Here is a 27,478-nt window from a genome sequence, read left to right on the forward strand (position 1 = left end):
TTTCTTTGCACCTGAAGACAAAGAATAAAGCATTTGCTTGAAGTCTATTAAGTTTCTATGAAGCTTAGCCATGCTAAACACATGCTGAGATTGTAAATATAAATAGCGATCTTTAAGGAATGAAGGAACCATTCTACAGCAAAATGGATAATGGAAATGGTTTCTGTGGCAGTGGCACCAACAATGAGAGTTCAAATAGGAACAAGTTATTAGTGAGCAGAAGAATAGTTTTGGAGAATGAGAGAGAAGACCTCAACAAAAGGGCTGATGCATTCATCAACAATTTCCGCAAACAGTTGAAGATTGAGAGGGAAATTTCATTCAAACGTTTGCAGGATACGATAAACCCAAGAGCAAGAATGGTTTGAGCAGAATGGAATTACCTCGGTGTCTAAATACTAGTGTCATTAGAAGTGTGATTATTTCTTGAATTTGAGAAAAATGCAAAAATGGTAGATATAATTTTGAGATTTATAGAAAATTCTTCAGTAATTCAAAGAAGTTCACAGCTTCTCTAAATACTTTGTTTTGTATTCTTTAACGCCACCAAACATTCAAGAATAACAAGAAAGATTGTTTTGTTTTCCCTTTTATTAGTCGTGCATCAAGGATTTTTTACTTTACTTTTTTAGTAAGTATCCTTTGTAATAGATAATTCATACCGTGATTCACACTACTTTATGAGAAATTAATTCCTTTAGCTAAATCTAACTCCTGTTGTTGGTATGAAGAATTGTTATTTAACACGAGCTTTCGAAAATCTTATCCAAGCATAGTTACAGTCTTCAAAAACAAGCTGACAGATTTTGAAACCATGCATTGGAATTTGTAACATCTTTTGGCACAACATGGGATATAATACGCTATTCTCCCAGCTTACTGAAATAAATAAAGTTGACAAGAGATACAAATGTTTTATGTTGATTTCTAATAAATCATATACAGCCGAAATGCATGCCTTACAAACCTAACATATTGTATCGAAAGGAAAAGGCACAGCCTTAAAGTGAAACATTTACAATAATATCTGCTCCCTACTGATAATTGTAAAGGAATGACCTCATTCTATTGCCAAAATCAACAATTAACCTCATCTTTACAATAAAACCACAATCTCTTTCCCACACAGGAAAGTAGATAAACATGTTCCAATTTGATTTTCCCAAAAAACCATCAATTTCCCTAACTGTATGGCCAAGATTATCAAGTCAGAGGAATTTCTGATCTTAAGCTTGAAGAACCTGGCAGTGAACAATGTGACTCTTCAATCCACCGCGCCCTGCTATAGTTGACCATAGATTTCTAACTAAAGACCTGACATGACCTTTTCCAGCAATGTTCTCCCAAAGGTGAGGATTGCTTTCCACGCGTCTGTTTGGACTTGAAACATCAACTAGACTGATGCTCATGTTGTTGCGGATAATGCATAGCTTTCCATTAAGGGGAACCAGAGCAGCAGCATCAAGAGCACGAGAACTACCTAAGTGAAGCTTGCTATCAATAAACTTCTTCCATGAATCAGTAGCTCTATCATATACTTTGAGCTTGCACCCATCCTGGCAATCAAGTGCATAGAGTTGTCCATTCAGCGAGATACTAGGGTTACGCCAACCATTGACCATTCCATTACTTACTGGGGTCCAGGTATCAGTTTCCTGCGAATAGGCTTCACATATGACATTGCGATTTGACCCAAGTCCCTTCAAAAACCATGTTCCATTATGAACAACACCAATAAAGGGCACCATGGCTGTGGTCATCTCCGAGATAAAGTTCCACCTGTTCCGGTTGGGGTCATAAACTTCAGCAGATCGAAGAGTTCTTTGAATTCCTTCACATTCCCCACCAGCAACATAGAGACAATTATTTATTACACAAGAACCAAATAGATGACGTTTCCGTAGCATATCTGGTGCTCTGTGCCATTTGTTTGTACGGGCACTGTAGAAGATAACACGTCTCATAGATCCCTTCAGTGGATCCCTTCCTCCAAATAAGTACAGGTGGCAACCACTAAGAACTGCACAGCCAAATCCTAATGCCTCAGAATATTCCCCAGGAACAGGTGGAAGGGACTGCCATAGTTGGTAGATGGGATCAAAAGCATGCAATGAAATTCTTCCATCACGATCTCTTTTGATGACATAAACCCATTCTTCTGCCATTCCAAGACTTTTCCTGAGTGAATAAAAGAAATTTCCAGACAGAAGACGATACCATCTCTTGCAAACCAATCGCAGTTTACTGTGCTCAACCCGAGGCACACGAATCAAACAAGCAATGGCAAGATCATCAGGAAGACCAGGTAGGAGAGGAGGCTGAACTCTTGTCTTCTCTCTACGCGAGTTTTTGCTCCTATGTGCATTGGGGTTTATGTCAGGTTGGATGCATAACTTTGATCCTGGAACAAATTTCCTTGCCCCAGCAACTGTTTTCAGGCCTGAATCTACTTTACAGTAGCAAGAAACAGAGTCAACCTGTGATAGTTTCCAAGTTAGTATGTTAAAATTATCAAAGTGCCAAAAATATTTCACTAAAAATATGTGTATGCAACAGTAAGGTTTACGAATTATCTCCTTCCCAATTTCAGGCCCAAAGAATTGAACAGTTTCAATATCGATTTTTATCCACAAAGGAAAAAAAAAACACTCAAGTTCCAGACTGATAACTTCACAATATATTGAATTGTCAAACAATTAATTATTATGTATTTTATCAAGCAGACTGAAAATTTCATTTTCTTTAGAAAGGTCATATTAAGTCTTAACATTATAATATATGAATGTAGCCAAGGAATTTTCAACACTACATGTGGGGCAGTGAGATCAATCAACAATAAAAAGCCAGCAAGGCATGCCATCATAAGTATCACGAGACTATCAGATCAAGCAAGGTAATGTTAGCTTTCATTTGTAATTGACATATAAATATAATTAAATAAAAAGAAAGGAGCGGCTGATACATACATGTACAAGAATTTTCCTTCACAAACTCAGATTTGTGAAGAAGCCAACAGCTTGAGTTCATAGCATGTTAGACAAATTTTAACACAAGTCTAGGGACAAAGGAAACTAACACTAAAATTACAAACAGATAGAACCCAAGCACCATTTACATGAATACACTAGTGAAGAATGATACAAATCCCATATGAACGTTGCAATGAATGTTTAGGCCGAGGGGAAGTCTTGTATATGAGGCAAGAGAATATAAAAAAAAAAGACCGGTGCAAAGGAGGAAAATTACACAGCTTACTAAACATATAATGTGCATCAGTAAGGAAGAAGCTCAAAACAAGACTACTACCGAGATTCAGAAAGATTGGAAGGTGATGTGGATGTGGTCAACAATGGCATTTCCTAAAATGCTATAACCACAGCACCAAATTGACACAGCTGCATAACCCTTAAATAGGGTTTGGAAGAAATCACTTTGGTGAAAACAAGACAAAAATGTGGCGTACTCCATTCCAACAAATCTCAACATAAATGAAAACAATCACAAACTGATAAATGATACTGATGATTGCTTGTGTGTAAGTGACATGTTCTTCTGCCTCACTGGTGTTTTCATGAATCCAATTCAAAAAGTATAAATATTGGGTCTTCTAAATTGATTCGAAGTAAATAAAGATGACAGTGCTCTTAATGTTACATTCAGCCCAACCCTCTCAAGCCACATGCTCTGCTCTGTTCCCTAATCACAGCAATTTAGAAGGAATAAAAAATGAAATCAATGGAAAGCACCTGTTTGGACCTACAAGAAAAACATTTTTCAGTAATACATCTAACACACATCATTTCTAATAAATATCATATAAGTTACACTTCCAGAATGAGGAAAGGAAGTCAGAACTCAGAAGCAGTAACTTTCAAGAATCATAGAAGGATGTGATTGATACTGAATTTTTTAACAGAGACAAAAGAAAAGGAAGTATTGGGTATCAAGTATGTGCCACAAATCCACGATGTTGGTGAACATTATCACAAAAGAGCTGTCCACTTTCTCAGCATATCCATAGAGGAATCACTTTTAAATGCTCTAACACCTCTAAATCACCTCAATATTCATAGCTGAAAAGGCAAACAAAGAAAACCCTCCTTATTACCAATTTATCACAACAAAAAGACTTCAAAACATTCTCTGTCCAGGGTGTGGAATATGGAGGTTAGCATTGCAGAATGTAAACCACTAGCTAAGTACAACTTGCAATTATCCCTGCTGATGAACTATTGATATACCCTGGTAAAGAAGATTGGAATGGGGCCACCTTCCCTCCCCTCCCCTCCCCTCCCCTCCCCTCCCCTCCTAAACTATTAGGCTTTGTTTGAGAGTTTGATTTATAGGGAAAGGGAAGGGTAGGTTAGGGTTTTTCAAAATAAAATTACCCTTGTTTGGGAGTTAATAAAGATGGAGGGTGAGGAGTTGGGGGAATTTTAGAAGTCCTTCAAAACCTAATTTGGAAGATTTTTTGAAGAAAAATTAACATCCAAACAGGTAGGGGTTTATCCCCTTTCCCCCCCTCCCTTCCCTTACCCTTCAAAACTTTCCCTTCCCTCTCCCTCCAAACTCCAAAACAAAGTCTTATGTGCTATAAAAAGGGTAGCATTCTCAGTCAAAAGTGTGGAGGTTGACATCCCGTAAATGTTAGCTACGTACAACTTACTCTACTAAATCATGTTTAGGTAGGATTAGAATTTAAGAAGGCAACAACACATAATGCATGTTGCGGTAGCAAGAGACTTATAAGATCAAATTTTGATTAAGGCAGAAATAAAAGCCCTAAATTTTTATTTTTTTTTAGAAAAGCTTCTTCTTATTGAAGAAGTCTACGGTTTATAGAGTAACAAATTCACAGAAGTTACAACTTCCAATCAACTTAACTCTTTGCTTCTATTAAGAATTAAACCTTTATCCTACACACACACACACACAAGCGGAAGAAGTTATCTTAGAATATGTGGTGATAGAAAATGGAGTCAATTGAAATAACCAGTGGAGCTTGAACTCTAGAGATCCTTTGGGTATTCGCAGAGCTTTCAACTAATTGGTTCATCTCCGAAGCTGAGTCTGGTAGATGAAATGGATTTTCAACGCAAATTAAGCATCTTGGCACAGATCAACACAACCCCTATTGAACCTACCCTCAATTCTTTGAAGCCGATCCAGAAAGCAGAAGTGAAAAGCTTGTATTTTGACGACAGAAACTGCAAGAGAATGGCAAACAAAGAAATGGGTCATTCGCGAGTGACGAGTTTAGAAGAACTAGGAGTCGTGAGGGGAACCTTTGTTGGGAACCCACAAGCCTTCGCTTCACCAAAATTTTGTGTTTTCTTTCTTGGGGATTTGAGAAAATTAATGTCTTTTTTATTTTAATGTTAAACTGAGTTCGATGAATTTATGAAATTTAATATATAAATTGTGTAACTGTCCTAAGAGGACACATCGCTTGTGACGATGGTCCTCTTTAATAAATGTGTTGCAGTTCATGGGTCAAACCAACCCAACTTTGAAGGCAAATGGGAGAGAGAGAAAGAGAAGTCAAGGGTTTTCTTTTTTTCGTTTTATTTATCGCAGAAATATCATCCTTTTGTGGGATTGTGAACACTGCCCATCACATGGCTCCTTCATACAGCTTTTTTGTCTTTTTCTTTAACCCGTTTGGGCTTTTTCAGATTTTCTTTTCTTTAACTCATGGTGAGAGTTTGATGTTCGCTCATTGAGGGGGAAAATTGAATTTAAAATATCACTTCAAAAAGCTAAATTTAAATAATAAATATCATGATTGCATCTATCCTTCCCCCAAAGTCATTTTTATTATTCCCATCAATTTTTTTTTAAATTAAAACAATGTTATTTAGAATATTTTATCTAAAAACTACTTGGATTGAAGGATACACACACATGTATGATTTTAAAAAAATTAACATTTTATTTTTAATTTTGAAAATGTCATTTTAATTTTATTTAATTTTCTATTTTTAAAGATTTATATAGAAAAGGGTAAAAAAATTCTACTTTCACTATTTTCTGTACAATTTTTTTAAATGGAAGATAAAATAAAAATAAGTTAATGTTTTATAATTTAAAGAAGTTTCTAAACTAAAACAAACGTCTCTTTTATTCACATGGCTCAAGTTCAATCAGGAAGAATGGCCCAACCATAGTCGTCTTATACTGAATACAACCTTTCTATTTAAGAAGTGTTACTAACTATTATAGGTCCCCTATGGTAAATCATGTCTACACGACTATAAATGAGGGCCCCGTTCTACACGTAATTTTTCTCCATGTTAGTATTTTTCCATTCTAATCGTAACTATTGACTTGATCATCAATTTGGAATTATAGATACATGGTCGGTCCACTTCTTTAACAACCTCAAGCTATCTTGAATAGACAAAACAAAACTAATCCGACTTTTTCATAAATGCAATCTTTGAAATATGAATATTAGTTGCCCGAACAACAATAATCATCAATTCAGAATGCCAAACTGGAGGAAAAACCACCAATATTTATTAGTACTGACAAGACAGGCATACCCTTGTTTAAATTCATCATAACAATAATTTGAAAAGGGGAGTATATAAGGATAACCTCGCCCTTGGTGTACTTAATTTCTCCCTAAATAATATATATGATTCAAACATAATCAACGTTTCATACTAACAGCCAGGCACACGACATGTTGAATAGAAAACACCGATCAGGGAAATTTTCATCCACTTCAGCCACTATAATATTACAAAACCTTAGCCCAACAGAATGGGGAATAATAAATTCCATCATATATTGGGTTGAAACTAGAATGAGCACGAATGAGAGATAACCGTGTTGCTATAAAGAAACGCTGGATTTCTCCCCTAGCATAATCTACAACCCACCAAAATTACCACCCAAAGTAAAGGGGACAAAAAGTTGCCGACAAGAAACTCCTAATATGTTAGTAATCACCAATACCTACCAACATTACACAATCTTTATTGATGTGGCAACTAGACCACATATACACCCCCCCCATTCCCCATAATGATTAGCATTGTAAACAGTACAAAATGATGATCGCTTGGAACACTAATAAGTAAATTGAAGGCCATAAAAACAAAAAGGGGAGAAAAATCATCTTGTAGGTGTGTATCCGCACCTATACCTAAATGGTATTTAATGCTATAATCAAAAGACGACAGTCAGTCCCATGCACTGGTGACACCAGGACCATAACCTCCAGCATACCCACCAGAGCCCCCATATCCACCACCGCTGTTTCCTGCACTGTAGTAATCTGAAGCACCTCCTCTACCAAAAGAGCCTTCCCTTCGAAAGTCACGGCTGCCAAACCGACCACTTCCTGATCGACGGTTCCTTCCTCCACCAAAAGAAGATCGGGCAGCATACCGTGAGAGCCAAGCAGGTACTTCTTGATTTGCTTCTAGCATCAGATCTGCTAAAGCCCTAGCTAGCGATGAATTGTTATCATTAAAGAATGCAGTAGCAAGACCTTTCTTTCCTGCTCGCCCCGTTCTTCCAATACGGTGTACATAATCGTCAATATCATTTGGCAGGTCAAAGTTGACCACATGTGCAACATGGGGAATATCAAGACCACGGGCCGCAACATCAGTGGCAACCAATATGGGGGTGTTTCCACTTTTAAATGACCTTAAAGCCATTTCTCTTTCCTGCAGGCATTTCAAAATTGATATGAGCATCACAGAAGGACTGCAAAAGATGTGTACAAAATAAAAGAAAAGGAATTAATTATGAATCATGGTAAAAAAATAGTATCATTTGGAACCTAAAAACATTGGTTGCAACTTGCAACAGAGAAAACAATTCAGACATAGGAATAGCTAGCCACTTGGTGTCTTTTCTTAAAATGTCATCCGGCTTCTGGAATCTTGTACGATTCCAAGAAATGCAATATTCCCACAGAACATCAGAATTCAATAAAAATTGTGGGAGACCTATGACAAAATAGTGCCTGATGTCAACGCAAATAGAAACAATGATGAAACCTATCTTTTTTCTGTTTCAAGTCATCCCTAAATAAAACCAAAAAATTTGCTCTAAAACCTCATCAACATCCATCATCGGCTATGGAGGTTTATTGTCCTCTATTCACATGAAAGTAACTTCACACATCTCCAATCTTCTTTCCTTTGTTCTACTTTCTCTCAGTTTCTCCTTTCCAGTTTCAATTCCTGTTCTGATTGGATAATTTGGGTATAATTTGCATAAGACTCAGCTGTCCCTTCTTTGTGCAATACCGCTTTCCATACCTCTGTTCTGGGGCCTTAGTAATAGAATTCAGCTTTCAGTACTGGGTTTTACTGCATGGTTCTCTGTTAAAATAGGAGGTGCCCAGGTTGGAGAGTCTTCCTAGATGGTTTTTAGAATCTACATATAGTTTTCTTCTCAACTACTATGCGAAGAGGTGTAGACATGAACATTTTCTTGACATGATTAAATGTGAATTAGTTAGTCAGATATATTAGCATTTTTCTTAGTGAGAGAAGACAACTTGATTTGTGCTGAAATTTTTAAACCCAAGGCAATGTTTTGAGAGATAGGAGCTCAGAGTGAATGAAATTTGAAAAATAAGTTTGCAATATTGCACAACCAATATAACCATGTGACAACCTCTTGGTACTAGTGAGCTATTCACTATTAGCATTTGTGCAATAGACTAACCTGCTGTGACCTGTCCCCATGAATAGTTGTAGCAGGAAAACCATTAAGACACAACCAGTGTTCCAGTGAATCAGCTCCCTTCTTTGTCTCCACAAATACTAAAGTCAATGCTTGCTGCAAAACACAAAATCATGTATGAAATAGTTCTATAAATGATAATTTAGCAAATGAGTTTACTCCTGGAGAAAGGAAAAAAACAACTATACAATGCAAGAACAAAATAGATTATCCACACTAAATCTCCATAGAAAGATGAATGTACACCTGACAGTTCAAAAAAATCAAAACAACCTAACCAAAGCATTGACCTAAAATGTGTCAATACAAGCACTTGTGCATGTTGCTCAAAATCAGTTCAGAACCTATTCTTACTCTGTTCTGAAGATATTTCTTGACAAACTTCTTTCTTCGGCAATTTTTGAGTGTCAGGATGGACAAGATTTTTTTCATCATTAGCTTGTGGTTTTGATTGAAGCAAAGAAGCTAAATTTTCAGACAATATGCCATCCACGCAACACTTTGGTGTATATGGTCAGAGCATAATTCTTGCATCTATAAGGAGAGTACTCTGGATGAGGAGTTTCTTTGGGATATTTGGCTTCTACTTGGTATTTAGCCTATGATAATGTTAGAGAGGTTTCCCGGGCAGATATGTTAAAACACTGGATAGCTTTATTTTGATCTATTTTCTTTAGTTTTCACTTTTGTTCTTTAAACAAAGATCTCATACCCTCCCATTGGTTTAATAGGTATAATGACCACTTTAGTTGTTTTGGGCTATATTCCACATAACCCAATAGAAGTATTCATTAGCACAACACCAACACATGACATTAATTTAGCTTATAGAATCACATGCATCAAGTTTTATGTTGTGAAGTACCTTTCCTTGTACACCGTTTGCCCTCTGTGCATGAAGAAGGTCCATGAGGTGACTTCTCTTGTCAGACTCTTGAACATACTCAACTCTTTGGATAATTAGATCAGTACTTGAGCCCACTCTTCCAACAGCCAGGAAAATATAATTTGAAAGGAAATCAGAGGCCAATCTCTGCATATCAAGCCAAAATGACAATAAAACAGAGGTCTTGAAAGTTATAAATACCCAATAAATTAGTATTCATATATTATTTATGCCTCTCAAGCTACTTATCATCTAAAATCAAATTAAAAACAACCAAATTGAATTATCCCAAAATGACAAGCATGCCTAACTGCCCCATTGAAGTACGAAAGACAGGAAATAAAGAAACACAAGCTTAGTAAAAACCACATGCTAGATAAGACATGCTTAACTTGAAGGAAATTTTAAAGACAAAGTCAGACCTGTATCTCTTTTGGAAATGTTGCACTGAACAACATAGTCTGTCTGACACCAGCAGGAGGCATGTCCATTTGTTCTACAATCTTCCTTATTTGCGGCTCAAAACCCATATCCAGCATCCGATCTGCCTCATCTAAGGCCAGATATCTGATCATCTGCAGTGAAACTCTAGCTCTCTCCAGCAAATCTACCAGTCTTCCAGGAGTTGCAACAAGAATATCCACCCCTCTTTCAAGATCCCGCAGCTAGAGAAAATATAACTTGTTAGGACATATACCAAAATCTAAATGTTCTTACTACCAAAGGTCAAATTTGATAGGTCACTCTAGATTGCATATTTGATCCATTCCGCAAAATTTGCAGTACGACAGAATCCACTCAGCTACAGTGAAAAATTTCACACTCATTATACAGCGTGCTGTGCCTCCATCAAAATGACTAAATATATACCCACAAAACTCTTAAGCAGCTAACACCCAAACACACAAATAAGCAAAACTTCCTAAGCATGGAATTGCAACATAATTGAATGATTGAAATGAGGAATATCCAAACAGTATTGTAGCTCCAAACGAAGATTAACAAAATTTCACAGCTAGAACAACCTAAACTAAAATACAAATTAGCCAAAAAAACACTAAAGGTGACAGGCTTGTACGTAGCTAGATATGTTATGAAATAGTAAAGGGAGTGTATATGAGAATACATTGGCTTATAATTCTTCCAAATGTTGCCAAAGACATCCTTGATACAAAACATATCAGAGTCTATCAATTTGAAAGTAAACAGTGACAAAAAGATAACTGCATACACAAACACACATTCCATTACCATATCAGCAGAAAGATCAACTATTTTCAGTGGATATATATATATATATATACAAGTACAAATAGAAATGTCAAATCATCTTTCAAACCCTTAATACATCCAATCAAGAAAGATTTGGAGCTATATCAGTATACAAAATATAAGGTCCAATATAAATCCATCATTACAGAATCAAAAAAATTCAGGCAATCAAGAGATTCAGGACTTAAAGCAAGAAAACACTAAGCAACTGGCCAACTAGTCATTTAAAAGTTGAAAGGCCAGATAAAAAAACAATACATGTTCCAGAAAAAATAATCAATAAACACCTTCGATCCAGATCCAAACCTTATAAAACTTGGTTCTCAAATGTGAACTAAGTTTGCTAGGTAAATAGAGTGAAGTGTCTGCCCAATACCCACCAGAGATAGAAAGACCAATAACATACTGACAGAATTGTCCCATGGACTCAAGTAGTTGTGAGAAAAACAAATAAAAATTCATACACAAATGATTGAGAAATAAAATAAAAAGGGACAAAAACCTGCTGGTTTATCGGTGCTCCACCGTAAGCAACAACCACCCTAACCCCAGTTTGGTATGAAAACTTCCTAGCCTCTTCATGTATCTGAAAAAAAAATTAAAACATTGTGATTATATTTCCACTGCAAAAATGTGTCCAATTAAAAGCATACCATAATTCATGGTTAATGTAACTCACTCACTTGCATTGACAGCTCCCTAGTCGGTGAGAGAACAAGTGCAACTGGATACGCTGTACGCACCCCACGAGGCGGCCTCTGCACAGGTTGGCCCCTCATAATTCCACTGATAATTGGAAAACAGAAAGCAGCTGTCTTTCCAGAACCAGTCTGCGCACAAGCCATCAAATCCCGTCCAGCTAGGGAAATTGGTATGGCATGCCGCTGAACGGGTGTTGGCTTCACATATTTGCACCTTCTTATATTCTGATTAAGTCCCTCACCCAAGTCAATCTCTGCAAATGTATTCACAGGTTGGGGCACATTATCACCACTGGTTTCCACTGGAATATCTTCATACGCATCAAAATTTATTCCTGTATTCTCCTGGTCACTAAATGCCTGCTCAGCATTATCATCATCTCCAAATGGATTGACTTCCCGCTCCCTGCCACGATCCCATCCAACACTTCTGTTTCCCCATCCTCCACCACGCCCACCGCCACCATACCCAGAACGATAATCATTTCTGGGTGCAGGCCAACGTGATCCAGCACCAGAACTAGAGCCAGAACCAGAAGAAGGCCCACTATATGTTGGAGCAGGGGATTCTGCTGATGGTGGACGGTTCCTCAGATGGGGAGGAACATAAACAGGTCGTGTAGGAGCTAAAGTGCTACCAGTTCCCACATTGTTTGCAGAAGAACCAGGACCTGCATTTTCAGCTGCAGAATTTGCAGCCAAATCTGCCCATGAAGTTCGCATAGTCAATCACAAATTCTTGTTGTCAACAGCAGTCCACAAAATTCCAAGGGAAAAACCCCTCCTTTCCAGAATCGTAACAACACCTTTACAAGAAGGCCGCAATTAAAAAGAAGCAAAAACGAAAAAACACTTTGTCGAAACAGATAAATACTCTTCAAAACAAACAAAATTGCTTCGAACCAGCCCTGCAACGCAACAAAATTCCAATCAGCAACCATTCCAAACATCCTTAAATCAGATATCGTATAAAGGGAAGCCAATAAATAGAGCACATCAAATACAAACAACAAAGATGAGGACAATGCAAAACACAAACTACACAAACGAGAAGAGTCAATAGATACATAAAACGAAGTCCATTCCCCTCTAAATCTTACATAGACGAAAGCACAAGCAAACCTGCTCTAGAATAGAGAACCAAACACAATGCCTTCGGAAGACGAGCACGAAAAACCGCAAAACAAACAAAAAGAGCCAAAAAAAAAAAAAAAGGAAACACCATAACCAAACCAACGAAGAAACAAAAACATAAAAAGGATGCATGCGGATGCACCTGAATCGTGTTGGGAAGGTAAAACCCTAAAACGGTGAGAGAAGCGAGGAATGAAGAAGATCGAGAAACCCTAATTTGGTTTGGTTGCAGAAGAAAGAGAGAGAAAGAAAGAGAAGAGAAGGCGCCTTCAAAGGTTGGAAACAACAAAAATATCTTTTCCTTCTTTTGTAATGTTTTTCTCTCTCCTTTGAGAACGTTGAAATTGAAAACGAAAAACCAACAACAATATTAAAATCAATCTAATTTAATTTAAGTGTAAAAAAAAAGGTAAAAAAGAAATTCGTAATAATATTTTATAAATAAATATTTTTGTATCATGTATATATTTCTAGATTTAAAAATATAAAATTTTGAAAAATAGAAATATAATCACTATAGATCATGAAACTATCTATTTTAAAAAATATATATAACATTAAACATCTCGATTATAAATAATAATGACGAATATAATTCTTTTATTGTACAAAAAGGAAAACTATTTTATTTTATTAAATAAAGTGAAAAATATTTTAAATTAAATAAACTGGTAAGTCATCGGTACACTTCGGCAATATTTTTAAAATTAAATAAAATCTGTCAATAAAAACTAATCAAGAAAATACTATATTTTTATTAATGATATTGGATATTTTATTATATTAAATAATAATAAATTAATGTAACAACACTCGTAATTAAATAAATTATTAAAAAATTAAACACGTCATTTATTAAGATATTATATTAATTTTATAATTTTAAAATCAAATTTAAATCAATATTAATTAAGAGTATAAGGCTATGTTTGGAAGTTAAGTTTAGGAAGAGAGGGATTAAGAGGGAATTAATCTTGTTTGTGAGTTGTTTAATTAGGAAATAAAGGTTTTGAGGATTTTTTTAAACCTTTCAAAACACTCTAAAAGCTTGTTCTTTGAATTTTCTATTTTTGGGTTTTCTTTCTTCCATTCTTTCATATTATTTTACAAATATGAATTTTTTAACTTTTTTTTAAATATTAGTTTTTCAAGTGATAATTTTTTTAGAAAAATTTATTAATTTTAAAATTATTTAAATAATTAAACTCCATATCACTCCCTCTTCTCAATATTAAACATCCAAATAAGGGAGGGGTTTAACATCCTTCTCTCTCCCTTTCCTTCCCTTTCCCTCATTCTCCCTTCAAACCCTTTCCTTTTCTCTCCTTCCAAACTCTCAAACAAAGTCTAAGAATCTTAAAATGTATTTATTTTGAATATCTTTAATTTGATATAGAGTATTAGTGTTTAAATTTAAATCAAATAAAAATTTAAAAAGGCATTTTAAATAAACAAAAAACAAATATTTAACTTAAAAGAAAACATAATATTTAATAGAAATAAGAATAATTGTTAAACTTATCCATAAAAATAATAATTTTGCATTATAATATAATGATATGTAGTTGTGAAAAATGTTTAAATTAAATAAATTTCTCTACGTATTTAATCTGATGCATATAAACTTTGATTTAAATAGGTAAAACTAAATAATAGCATTTTAAAAATAGAATGAAATATGAGATTGATAACCAAAAAAAAAAAATTGTGACAATAGTAAGACTGTCTTTGGAATGAAATATTATTTTTTTATTATATGAAAATACGTTGTTAGTGAATTTTGTATACACCCAATAGATATTATTAAAATAAAATAATATAAAAAATATATACTGTGTCTTTATTTTAATATTCAATAAGTTTTTTAAACTGAAAATTGTTTTGTTATTAGTAATGAATATGGTATTGTGTGAAGTTGATAATATTTTAAATGTTAAAATAAATTATAAAATTGAGATTATAGAGATTTAATGAAAGAAGATTCATACAAAATATTAAAAAATATTATCCTTTTAATAGCAAAACAAACATTATCCTTGAAAATTATCTATGAAGACTTTACTCTTTAGTAAAGAGACCTAAATATGATATATAAATATAGATTATCCAATATTTGTTATAGAAATAAATTTTATACGTGTTACTGTTTGTATAATTAAAAAACTTCTAAGTAAGTAAACAAATTGTGAAAACTAATTATTAAAAGTTATTAGCTTCTTTTTTTTCACTTTTATTGTATAGAACACGCAATTTTATTGGAAAATAATTTAGTTTATACAATTAAAGTGAAATAAAATACTTTTTTATTAAATATATCCAAACATAAAATTTATATCATGTAAGGAATAAAAAGATAATTAATTTTTAAAATTATATTTTTAAGATAAAATTAATTATACATTAACTCAAATAGATTGTTTTATGGGAAAATATATACGCATTCTATATATTTTTTGAGATAAAAATGGGTATACATTATGTAATAATAATTTTAAAAAAATATTAAAAAACATTAAAATGTACAGCTAATATAGAGTATTATGTCATCAAATAATCATAAACTACTAAAGAAAATACTGAAACTCGCCAAATATAAATAATGAAAATATTTTATTATTAAAAATATTGTATTTTGTGATTATTTCATTACAATATATTTTATTTTAAATATTATACAAATGATTATCAGAGTGTAAATTTTAAAATAGATAATATGTATTGAAAATAGTCGTAAAAAAATAGATGTATTGAATAAGAGAAAAGATAAATGTGGAAATTAAACATGATTACTGTATTTAGAGAAGTCAAGCAAATAGATAAATTGGCGGAGAGTTATTGGTCACGCCAATTCTACTTTAAGGTCTAACACAAACACAAATGTGTCAAACAGTAAACACACATTCTCATCGTTATGGGCAACCAAAAGCAACGGTTCCAACCCACACATTAAAACATCTATTGGACAATATCTACACCAAGTAACTATTCATTGCAATACGGCAATACCATTATGTAATTACACGTTTGAGTCATTTTATAGATCAATCTGAGATTTTCACCCTCGTCAATTGTCCTACTTTAACCCATTAAAATACAAATCATTGACAAATTAAGTATGTTGATCCATTTGGCCCCTTTTTTCGAAAAAATATGAGTTTAGTTGGTGTGATAATTAAACAATGGCATCATGCTTGAAGAAATATTAATTATAAAAAAAACACCTTTTTAACTTGTTAACGAAATTATTATTGCTTTTAATCAACACAGGTTAGCCAATCCTTATCAATGTAGTTATATATAAAACAAAACATATCTCCTTTCCTTACACATGACACTATTCATTAATATAATATATGAATTTTATTGGTTAAGCAATAAATAAAGATAAAAGGTAAAAACAATAGCTAATGCTGTATTCATTCATTAAGTGCTCAAAATAACTGAACAAATGTGTTTTTTTTTCCTTAATACACACGTTAAAATATTATTTCAAATAATTTCAATAATATAATGAATGCTCCTTTTCAATTCTTATATATTCATTTACTGTTTTGTTATTATGGTAACATTTGGTGCATTGACAAAATAAATCATGATTGAGTATAACAAAACAAAACATTAACGATAGAACAAAACGACATTTTGTGTTTGATACTTGTTAGTAAATTAAATAGTACTTTAATTTGCATATACATACTAATATTGTTTAATGTATGATATTTAAAAAAATAAATAAAACACATCACTTGTTTTATATTGTATTACGATAACCAACGCTAAAAAATAATATAATAAGATATTTGATAAATATATAATTTTATAATAAAAGATATCATACTAATATATATTTTTTACTGTATATGATATAATATATTTCTTTCATGGGTAATTCAAATGAGGAAAAAGTGTGTAAAAAATCACTTCAGTCTAGTACTTAAAATTTTTTCAACCTCTATTATTATTGTTTTTTATGTATGCATTACTGAATCTAATAGAAATTTACACATTATTTTTTATATAAAATTTAATGTAACTCAATCCATTTATGTTATCAAATATTATATTTTATTAAAAGTTTATTAATTATTAATTATTAATTTTGTATATTCTATACGGTATGAGTTAAAAAAAAAAGCCGTCTTATTATATCGGTAAAATAATTTATCATTTTTAAAATTGAAATCTCAACTCACCGAGTCCCAGCATGGTTTAGCATTAGCATATTGCAATTATTTCTAAGTTCATTTTTGCCCCCGAAAAAGGAGTGGTTATCGAACAAAACGAGCCCAGCGAAGCCTCCAACGCTTTCGTTTCTTCACCACCACCACCCTTCACCCTTCACCCTTCACCCTTCTCTCTCTCTCTCTCTCTCTCTAAAAACCAGAAACAACAAACACAAACCAAAAAGGCAAAAGGGGTTTTCCCAGTGAGATCTAGGGTTTCCATCGATTCGGAAACAGGATTATCATTCAACAACATCAACGAGCGAGGATACAAGGTGGAAGAGTTGAGCATGGATTCTGTCCCTTCCAATTCGCATGGAAACCTCGATGAGCAGATTTCTCAGCTCATGCAGTGCAAACCCTTGTCCGAGCAAGAGGTATCTCATTTCCCAAACTGTTCCATTTTGCAGCGTTTTTTTTTTTTTGGTTTCTCCTGAAATGCAACGTGCGGATCGGGAAAATCTCTTCCTATTTTTCATCGGTTTTTATACATTTACTGGAACACCTTCTCGCGCATCGATCTGTTGCTTGTTGAAGCGAAAATTGAATCGATTCTTCTTTCGTGAAATCTGACTTTGTTTGGAATTGGAATGGTGACTAGAATGCGCGTTTTGTTTGAATATCCCGTCAGATTTGTGGAAGTCGTTGTAGTGATTCCAGATTTTGAATTTATGTTGGATTTATTTTAGTATATCACATCGTTTTGAATTTTCAGCATATCATTTTCAGACCTAAATCAATTAGTTGCAATTAATGTTGTCATTTCTGCATTTAAGGCGTGGATTTGTTAGATTGTTAACATTGACTGAGGATTATTTGAAAAGGAGGAAAATATTTCTTTCTATATGCTTTGTATATTATGCGTTGCTAAGGGATTTTATGATAGAGTTATATGACTTGCACCAGAAGCAGGTTAACTGGGTTGGTAGCTGTTACTTTAGTTCTTACCAGCTTTCTTGGGGAAGGTTATGAGTCCTATGGAATGCATACTTCCTGTTAAATCAACAAGTTAAGACCTATTATCTGTGTCCTGAGCTCCTAGAGTCCTAAGAAGTAGAAAGTTCATGTTTTGTTGGCGCCACTTTCATCACAAAAGGTTAGGTGAGTTCGATTCGTTAAAAGTACATTGTCGATTCTTGGAGTGTTATGAGTTATAACTCTATGCTTAAGGAGAAGGTAGTTTTCGTTTTTGGCCTTGGATGTTTGGCGTTAGGTTTTGAAGATGTTTAAGCTTTAAAGCTTTCCTAAAATGTAACCTTAATTAGGGCAATAGTTACAAGCTCCTGACATTTAGTACGATGCATGATGTTTGCTGTTTGTCTTATTTTGAAGCTTTAAAAAATGCTGGTAATTAGTGACAAATTTATTGCTCCTTTGAATTTAAAGGCATTGAGTGAAACCAAAGAGAAATAAGAAAAACAGCTGGTTCATTGATTGCCCTTGTTAATAATTAATAAATAGAAACTCCTTGCTACTTGTCCTTTTTGCTTATCTCGTAAAACATCTCTCACAGTAAGTTAAATATTTTCCAATTTCATATGGCTATGTCATTACATCTTGTGTCATTGTATTTAATGGGTGGGGCTCAGCGAATTAGGGGAAATTGCTATCCAGGTGTTTTTGGGTTCAGATCAATTGTCTTTTTTCTGCAGATTAATTAACAGCAGCAACTTATGCTGCTATAGCGGTGAGGTGGGGTGTCTTTTGTGTTGCTTGTCTTAGCTTCTTGCAGATCATGATTGAGATTGCAACCTTTCTCAGACAAAATCACATCATTGTAGCCATATTCTCTGTTTTGTTGTGTATGTCTTTGTTTTGTCTACCCTTTTTATCATTGTCCACTCATATTTTGAGGGATTTTTTTGTTTTGTGATTTTGCTCACTTTTTGTTAAATCAGAGAGATTGTAAGATTGGAAACTTGGAATCTTCTCCATCCATTAAAAATGCCTAGCTTTTGACGTGTCTTCCAACTGACTCTCTGCAGACCTAACCATAGTTGTCAATAGCATGCAATAGCACTGCTACTGCAGTGTTGTTGATAAGCAGTCACCTGCAATGTGGCTGTTGTGGCCTCTATAAATCTTTAATGGCGAAAAATCGTGTTTGTGTGGGGTAGCAGTGCAGCAGGGAACAGCATTGAAAATCCAAATTTCCCCCTTATAAACAGTGTCTTTTAGGACTGTTTTGGGGGATCTCTCTTAATTGCTTGCCCCCTTTCATTAAGTCAAAGAATTCGATCAGAATACCTATGTTTTTGGCGATCTAATCACGCATTTTCTCTTTTGACGAACACCGTTTTTCTCTCTCCGATTTGTATTATCTTCTTCATGGGTTTCCATTATTTTTCTAGCCAACATCTGCAACCATATCTGTTTATTCTCTCTAATCCTTCTTGATAATGAACACCCATTGTTGTCCAGGGTGTCCTCCAGTATTCTCCAATGTTTTTCAGCATTTTCTGGTCAACCCAAGACTTCTGCAACCTGATCTTATCTCTCTCTGTAGCCTGTGTCCCCTGTTCTTTTCTCTGTATCCTTGACTTTTATTTTTATTGACGTGTGTTTAGCTCCAAATTCTGACTTTTAACCATTAATTATGAATATATCCTTAATTTTGGGTACTATATGTACCCTTCCTACTATCCCAGTTTCCTCCTCTTTCACATTGCTATGCGCTTTTTATAAGCGATACTGATTATATGTCTAGACTATGACTTTTGACTATTAATGATGAATGTGCCTTCAATTTTGGACAATATTTTATTCTCAATATTCAATCTTGATCCATAATCTTTGGTATAGCAGTCATCCTCCTATCCATTATCCAATTATAGCATTTTTTGTGACTGGCCAATTCATACACCTATATGACTTCAACACAATGTTATTGATGGTGGACAGCAAAAAACTGTCATAAAATTATGGCAGATGCCATGGCGGGTTATGGTAGCCTGGTGATCATATATATATATATATGCAAAATGTGATATAAAACTAGAAAACTAACTACATTTAAGAAGGTTTTGAGAAAAAAAGAACAAAATGGTTGAAAAATAGAGAAAAAAGAGAGCTGAAGTTATAACAGAAAAACAGAGAATTAAAAATAAAAATGGAGAAGGAAACTTGGAAGTGAAAACAGAAAAATAGAATGAAGAAAACAAAATAATAAGGAAAAATGAAAAAAAACGGGGGAGTAAAACAGAATGGGAGAGTGAAAAACAGAATTATAAAAAAAATAGAATAGTAGAGGGAAAAACTAATAAAGAGGGAAACTGAAAATGCTGACTGAGTGAGAAATAGAACACTGTTTGAATAAGAATATAGCACCACAAGAAGCAAAATAGATGCAAAGAGAGTGGCGGATAGAGGACTGTATGAAGCAGAAAAACAGATCGCATAGAAGCAAAAGTAGATGCCAGAAAACAGGGCTCTCCACTCACAGTTGCCGGAAAACAGTTGGAAAAGATGTCTTCTCTGGTGAAAATGGTAAAGAAGGAAGAAAAACAGAGCAAGAAAGAACATGTGTATGTGCTCAAGAAGAGAAGGAAAAAATTTTTAGTGGGACAAAAGTCCATTTTGCCCTTAAAAAAGCCCAAAATGACGTCATTGCAAGGGCGCGATTGTTCCTTTGCTCCTTTTCTCCATTACGCTTTAGAAATGCGCACCCACACTGAACACTTGTCTGCGATTAGGGTTTAACATCTGCAACTAAAGATTAGGGTTTAACATCTGCAACTAAAGAAACAATTAACGACAAGTATCATGCAGCAGACTGCTGCTCCACGACAGTGCAATAGTAATGAAGATGTGAGACAAAGAAGGGAGAGGAAGAAGAGATGTGATTTAGGTTTTGGGCTTGCAGGTTTTCTCTTTGACTGGGTGGTGTCCACGGCCCAACCCAAATTTTCTTGTAAAAATGTCATTTCCATGATGGCCACCGTTACCGCCAGGCACATAATAGCTGCCATGGCACTGCCACTAAAAACCACCATTTTTTTTTGCCATGGATGTGGCAGTTTGATCCAGAAATGCCACCGTTACCTGCCATGGTGCCTCCATAACCGGTTTTTAACAACAGTGCTTCAACAACTATGTTTTTTGGAAAAAAAAGTTTTCCAAACTATGTTTTTGATTTGATAAGTAATCACTCCCAATCAGTTTTGTTTATAATTCTGATCTGACTTCACTTTTTCTTCTCCAAAGCCCAATAAACAGCAAATTGGTTATAACAAAATTCTGATAGAAACATTCAAGCCAACACAGTGACACTCGTGCGTGCAAACACTCTGCATACCTACCTATGTCCTTCCTTCTCTCCATCAATTGAAGGGAATGCAATCTTCACCGAAATATGTGTTTGGTTTGATTTCATTAATGAAAATTTAAAACCAAACAGAAAAAAGAAAATTTCATGAAAAGAAAACCATACATAACCAAGTGTAATCAGTTATATCCAGTTTCCTTTTTTAAGTTTTCAGTTCAGATTTTTTTTCCCATTATGAATGACATCTGTTGTAGTTACTAGTTTCCATGGTTAGTTATATCATAGTCAAGATCTATGAAAAATTACAATTAAATTTTTAATTTATTCCATTATTTGCTTGATTTCTTTGAAGACTTTTAGTCTACTTTCTGGAAAAAAGATGTTTGATAGTCTAGGATGATTGCTCTTGTAATCTTGTACTTCGTTTGATTCCCTTTATCCCTCTCTGAAATGCTTTGTACCATTGATATAGTGCTGTGGTTCTTTTGGTTAGTGTTCCAACATGGATTTCACTTTGCATTTATCATGTATGCAGGTAAGGGTCTTGTGTGATAAGGCAAAAGAGATTTTGATGGAAGAGAGCAATGTCCAGGTGTGTATGTCTAATTTTATGATTTATGTCAGCATGATTTATATAGGTGCGGTAGAGTTATTTTTTCATTGTTTTCATATCTCACTTACATTGTCTGCATTATGCCCCCTTTCCACTCAATTTTTTATCATTATCAGTTGAGGTCATTAACCATCATTTGTGATGGTTTTGACTTTGTTTAATAAGTTTATTTGTATGGCTTTTAATTCATTATGATTTTGACTGCCTGAAAAAGCTTAAAATATTATTTCTTTTGCTTATAATTGCAGCCTGTGAAAAGTCCTGTTACAATTTGTGGTGATATTCATGGACAATTCCATGATCTTGCTGAGCTTTTTCGAATTGGAGGAAAGGTATTTTTTTCTGATAATAGGTTTTATATTTAACCTGGAATTCTTAAATTTGTGAAGACACCATAGTTTTTAGATGTATGAACTAAATAATACCTTGAAAATCAGGAAATCCCATGCACCTCATTGAGGTATTGCAAAATTAGGTTTGGCTTCTTTCTGATTTCACAGTAAGGGCCTTCTCCTTTTAAATTTCAACAGTGTAGTCCCTTCAAATGCTTTCAAATTTGGTAGCAGCAATAAATAGAATTTTTCTTTCCAAGTTACTCTTGCAGTGTAAAATTTACTACACAGACATTTAATTTGTATGAATAGGCTTAATGATTGATGGTTGTACTTGGATTTGTATTTTTGATAATGTCCTAGAATAAAAAATTGTAATACATGTTCCAAATTTTTTACTTAGGGAAGTTTCTTTTCTTGGCTATTTTGATCACAAAAACATGACTGTCTTTTTAATGTTTTTGGACCCTATGACTCTAGGTGCAGTCTGATCTGATTCTTAATTTCTAATGCAGCTAGCTACTCAAATTCTTAATTTTAATTGAGAAACAACCTGCAGTGTTGACTGCCAATCAGAAGGCTTACATAGTCTCTCTTAGCCTTATTTCTAATTCAAGAACTAATGCACTATGTGTTTATCTTTCAGAATTGTTTCATAGTTGAACCATTATTTTTTAGCATTACATCCCACCGTTATATATGTTTTCTTGCTTCTACTTGAAATTGAAACCTCATGATTAAGTGCTGATTTCTAGTTACAAATTTTTGTTGGTAGTGTCCAGATACAAATTACTTGTTTATGGGAGATTATGTTGACCGTGGCTATTATTCTGTTGAAACTGTTACGGTAAGTATGAGTTATCTTATGGTTTCCTTTTTGTGTTTTTGGTAATTCTATCTAAAATATTTTATTTTGTTATTTTTTTATAAGTCTATATGACATTATTTGATTGAAGTGTTCTATTGAAATCTCACTGATCTTAGACTAAGTGACTGAGCTTCAATTGTATATTTTTTTTATCAGTAATTTGGTATCTGCTAAGAGGAGTTAAAGATTTCTAAGTTACTCAGCAGTTGTTTTTGCATTTAAATTTTGTTTTTTTGGATCGTAATTCGACTATTCATTTCCTTGTGGCATCCTCCTGCTGCAAGGATGATGTAATTATTTCTTCAACCTTTATGCAATGTGCCATGTGTGGGAAGTTATTGCAATTATTTAGTGCCACTATTAAACCATTTGTAGTTGTGCACAATGTGGAAAAAGGCAAGAACTATGATTATGTTGCATGTGTAAACAATGCATCATGTCTATAGAACTGGTGGAATGCCATGGTTTATAAATAAACATTAACCGCATTGTTTGGACAGTATTGATTTTGCTTTGTGATGGTATTTGTTTTGTAAGTAAATTTTTGGCTCTAATCAAGTCATAATGCAGCTTTTGGTTGCCCTTAAAGTGCGATATCGTCAGCGTATCACTATTCTGCGGGGAAATCATGAAAGTCGTCAGGTTTGTTCTTTTCTCTTTTTAAAAAAGAATCATGTGACCTTCCTGACAATAGTGAATTGATCAAAATCCTATTTTGGTCCTTGGAAGCATGGTCATGTCAGTTGAGTTCTTGACTGATTTTTTCCCATAAATTTACTGCCCGAAAGTTCTTATTGTTCCTAATTGAATGCTTTTGCACATAACCAGATGAGTGAAACTACGTGATATTTCGAGAGCCAAAATATGCTTGTCTGAAAAATTGAGAGCATTGAATTTGATAAATTAATTAGAGATAGAACTTCTTTTTTTTTTTAAGCAATTGATGTTAGGCGACAGTGCTGAGTACAGCATTAACTTCCTGGTTTCTTTAGTTGTTTTTATATGTTTTTAACTTTGAATGGTAATGGCTGATCTTATCTTTCTGCTGCAGATTACTCAGGTTTATGGGTTTTATGATGAGTGCCTGCGGAAGTAAGTACCTGCTAAATTCATTTTTTTAGGGTATCATTGTGTGAGATAACTTTGATAAATGATTATCATTGTCTTTGGTTAGACAAAATTTTGCAGTTTTATAATTGTTTATCCTGTATTCCTTACTAGCACTATAATTAATGCGTATTCCTGTCCTGTTGGTATGGGCTTCAGATTTAGTTTAAATTCTTGCCACTGGTATGAGGCTAAGTGATGATCCACTTACCTGTGTCAGTAAAAAAGAAAATGATACATCATTGTTGTAACTAAGGTTTATCACTGGGGGTTATGTTTGACTTACATCTTAAAGCTTTGAGATATGATTCATGGATCACTCACAAACTTGGAATTTTTTAATTAAGTAGCAACTAGCAATTAAATTACCTGTCATCTTGATTTTATGACACTGATTATACAAAAATATGTTCTTTCATTGATTATATTAGTCTTGGAAGATTTTTTTTATTTGAATATTCACTGTTAAGATGTGATTTAATAAAGAGGAAGTAATATGATCTTAATTGCACACTATGTTTAAGGGATTTGGATCCTCTCATACTGCTTACTAACATGATAATGCCAAGTTATAAGAATGAAAGAACTAAATAAGTTGAATGGACCCTACATAAATAATGGTGATCTTACCATCCTATATTTAAGATACTTTCGCATCTTTCTCTCTTATGACATTGTCCCATTAGACAATTATAAAATATATCAAATCAAATTTTTAATGCAAGTTGATTTGAAATTCATATCATTTTACTAATTGGGCCTTTTGGTGGTGTGTTTCATTCTCTTCTGTGTTTGGCACTTTGTATGTTTTTTTCCATTTTAAACCCGTCATATTTTTTTGTTTCATTTCAAAACATTCATATTTGAAGTTCTGCAATCCTTTATTGGTGAATATTCTTCATATTTAATTTGCAGGTATGGTAGTGCTAATGTTTGGAAGATCTTTACCGATTTGTTTGACTACTTTCCATTGACAGCATTGGTTAGTATACTGCTGCAAATTTTTGGAAAGGAGTGTTGGATATCTTGCTCTTGTCTTTTTGGGATTGTTGTTATGTTTGTTAGATCGTCATTGTTCTTAGCACTTTGTACATTATGATCTTGGTACCCTTGATTCGGTAGGCTTCTTTTTGAGTTGTGTCTAGTTACCTGTATTTCTTCTTTCCCGTCCACTGAAAAATATGCTCTTTCTCATTTCCTTTTTACCTTTTCTGTTATCTTCATGATATACTGCCCAAACAATTGTAGTTCATATATTCGATAACTGAATGTTGCTAACATGACTTTCTTCCCTTTTGTAGGTTGAATCTGAAATATTTTGTCTTCATGGTGGGTTGTCACCATCTATTGAAACCCTTGATAACATACGTAATTTTGATCGAGTACAAGAAGTTCCTCACGAGGGACCGATGTGTGATCTTCTATGGTCTGATCCGGATGATCGTTGTGGTTGGGGAATCTCTCCTAGAGGTGCTGGATATACCTTTGGCCAGGTAATCCAGTTTTTTGTGTATCAACCAAGCTTGTATTGTTTTTACCTGTCACGATAATTTTTTGTTGATTTTGCTTATTTTTATTGCTTTTATAGGATATATCTGAGCAATTTAACCATACCAATAACTTGAAGCTGATTGCTAGAGCTCACCAACTGGTTATGGAAGGATATAACTGGGGTCATGTAAATACTTGATGTCGTGTATTTTTTTTTTAATATTCAGTGGTGGTTGTAAATGGTTGATTTATAGTACCTCATTGCAGGATCAAAAGGTGGTTACCATATTTAGTGCACCTAACTATTGTTATCGATGTGGGAACATGGCATCAATCCTTGAGGTTGATGACTGCAAAGGACACACATTTATTCAGGTTGAGCTACCTTTTCTGTTACCTACTTCAGGTCGAAAGACTGCTGCAATCATTTTTTAGCTGGCTACATTAAGCAGTGTAGTGAATATGTAACTTATGTTTTGTCTTCGGTACTTCAAGTTAATTTTCTTTAGTATTTTCTTTTCCCAGTTTGAGCCAGCTCCAAGGAGGGGAGAGCCAGATGTAACCAGGAGAACGCCTGATTACTTCCTATGATAATATGGTTGAGTTGCCCTGCAGTAATGAGCAAGCTCATCTACTTGTCCAAATCAGAGCCATGAGTCAAATTGATACATACATTTTCGAAGTTGGGCTTCATTGGATGTGTTATTTAGTTCAATTATAACTGAATCTTTCCAAGAGGAAGCTGAAGAGCAGGCGATGCAATTGTGGGCATGTGTACCAATCCAGCATGCAATGTATCAATTTTAATGTTTTTCCAATTTTTGCCTTTCTATTTATTTGCAACTCTTGAACTTTCTTATCTCAGTTTAGGATACTTGTTAAGGGGATGGGTTTCTGTAGATGCTTAATGCTTTGACATATCTTTTAATGGGTGTTCATGATTTTTTACCCGGCTTGTGAGAACTATGTTCTAACTTCTAATAGCTAGTCTTGTTTTTACATGAAATGAATTTAAACCCCCCCCCCCCCCAAACACACACATAATCGTTGTCGTCTATTGCATAGCCTGTATTGATACAATATTAATGAGGACCTCGCATGCAAATCTTGAAACAGCAAACTATTTAATATTTTTACGAATGATATTTGTTGGTCATGAGAGGATTCATTTGATTCAGATACTGTGTTGATTGAATGTAAGGAGAGAAGTTTTCGAAAGAAACATCAAACTAAAAAGTGAAGATCTTAATGCAGGCACATCTCGGTTCTGATTCTTTTCTATGCAAGTCATGCCATTACACGTACTAGCTCATGCGAAAAACTGTTTCCAGTAAATATTACTGGTAGGGGATTGATCATTGTTCGTGTGGGTTCTGCAAACACTTGCGTACTTGCCAACCAATGGCCAGCCTTTTCAAGCTAAAAGATCTTTCTACTGCCAAGTTGAAGTAGAATCCTGCCCTTGTAATTTGCTGTTCCACAAAGTCTCCATTTTTCAGCGGCCTTTTCTTGAGAAGACATCATTGCCAGTTAACTAAAACTGGGCAATTACATCTTGGATAAGCTCAACTCTTCCTCTTAATGTACAAGGAAAAATTCACAAATCAGCAGATCATGCACCCGTGTGTATTGATATACGATCAACGCAAGAGAAGCAAGTGAAGTAATGAATTAGAAACTTACTCCTCTTCCACAATTCTAACTGTTGCAGCACGGATAAAAAAAGTGATTTTTACTTTTAAGTCTTAAAATTTGCTTAAGCAAAAATTAAAAATTTCGCATCAGCAAAAGATGGAGCGAGAGAGCAAAAAGGAGGGGGTGGGAGGGAGAGAGTGGAAGGGGGCTGAGAGGGATGGGGGAAGAGAGAGGGGAGGT

The 27,478-nt window shown here is 34.2% G+C and overlaps 3 protein-coding genes across 5 annotated transcripts; 1 reads left to right on the top strand and 2 right to left on the bottom strand.

Moving 5' to 3' along the window:
- Window positions 1–848: 848 nt before the first annotated feature.
- LOC113860137 (F-box/kelch-repeat protein At1g55270) lies at window positions 849–5,556 on the bottom strand. Its single transcript, XM_027492802.1, has 3 exons — window positions 5,286–5,556; window positions 4,994–5,207; window positions 849–2,477 (listed from the first exon to the last, which is right to left on the bottom strand). The coding sequence occupies exons 2-3, from the start codon at window positions 5,054–5,056 to the stop codon at window positions 1,227–1,229; spliced, it is 1,314 nt and encodes a 437-aa protein (XP_027348603.1). The 5' UTR covers window positions 5,057–5,207; window positions 5,286–5,556; the 3' UTR covers window positions 849–1,226.
- A 548-nt stretch (window positions 5,557–6,104) lies between these two features.
- Window positions 6,105–13,070, bottom strand: LOC113860136 (DEAD-box ATP-dependent RNA helicase 37-like). Of its 3 annotated transcripts, none has more exons than XM_027492799.1 (7): window positions 12,848–13,070; window positions 11,554–12,479; window positions 11,373–11,456; window positions 10,021–10,263; window positions 9,578–9,745; window positions 8,695–8,808; window positions 6,105–7,682 (listed from the first exon to the last, which is right to left on the bottom strand). In XM_027492799.1, the coding sequence occupies exons 2-7, from the start codon at window positions 12,292–12,294 to the stop codon at window positions 7,191–7,193; spliced, it is 1,842 nt and encodes a 613-aa protein (XP_027348600.1). In that variant the 5' UTR covers window positions 12,295–12,479; window positions 12,848–13,070; the 3' UTR covers window positions 6,105–7,190. The 3 variants fall into 3 exon arrangements, with proteins under 3 accessions (XP_027348600.1, XP_027348601.1, XP_027348602.1); XM_027492800.1 differs by having other exon boundaries at window positions 6,401–7,682; window positions 12,694–12,985; XM_027492801.1 differs by having other exon boundaries at window positions 6,401–7,682; window positions 11,554–12,377; window positions 12,848–12,983.
- Window positions 13,071–16,961: 3,891 nt separating this feature from the next.
- On the top strand, window positions 16,962–26,603 carry LOC113859201 (serine/threonine-protein phosphatase PP2A catalytic subunit). Its single transcript, XM_027492015.1, has 11 exons — window positions 16,962–17,305; window positions 21,728–21,784; window positions 22,054–22,137; window positions 22,913–22,984; window positions 23,576–23,647; window positions 24,057–24,097; window positions 25,028–25,094; window positions 25,414–25,605; window positions 25,701–25,790; window positions 25,871–25,978; window positions 26,129–26,603. Exons 1-11 carry the CDS (start codon window positions 17,219–17,221, stop codon window positions 26,192–26,194), a joined length of 936 nt encoding a protein of 311 aa, XP_027347816.1. The 5' UTR covers window positions 16,962–17,218; the 3' UTR covers window positions 26,195–26,603.
- Window positions 26,604–27,478: the final 875 nt, after the last annotated feature.

The sequence above is a fragment of the Abrus precatorius genome, unplaced genomic scaffold (genome assembly GCF_003935025.1).
Source record: "Abrus precatorius isolate BTA unplaced genomic scaffold, Abrus_2018 Scaffold2, whole genome shotgun sequence".
Classification (NCBI taxonomy): domain Eukaryota; kingdom Viridiplantae; phylum Streptophyta; class Magnoliopsida; order Fabales; family Fabaceae; genus Abrus; species Abrus precatorius.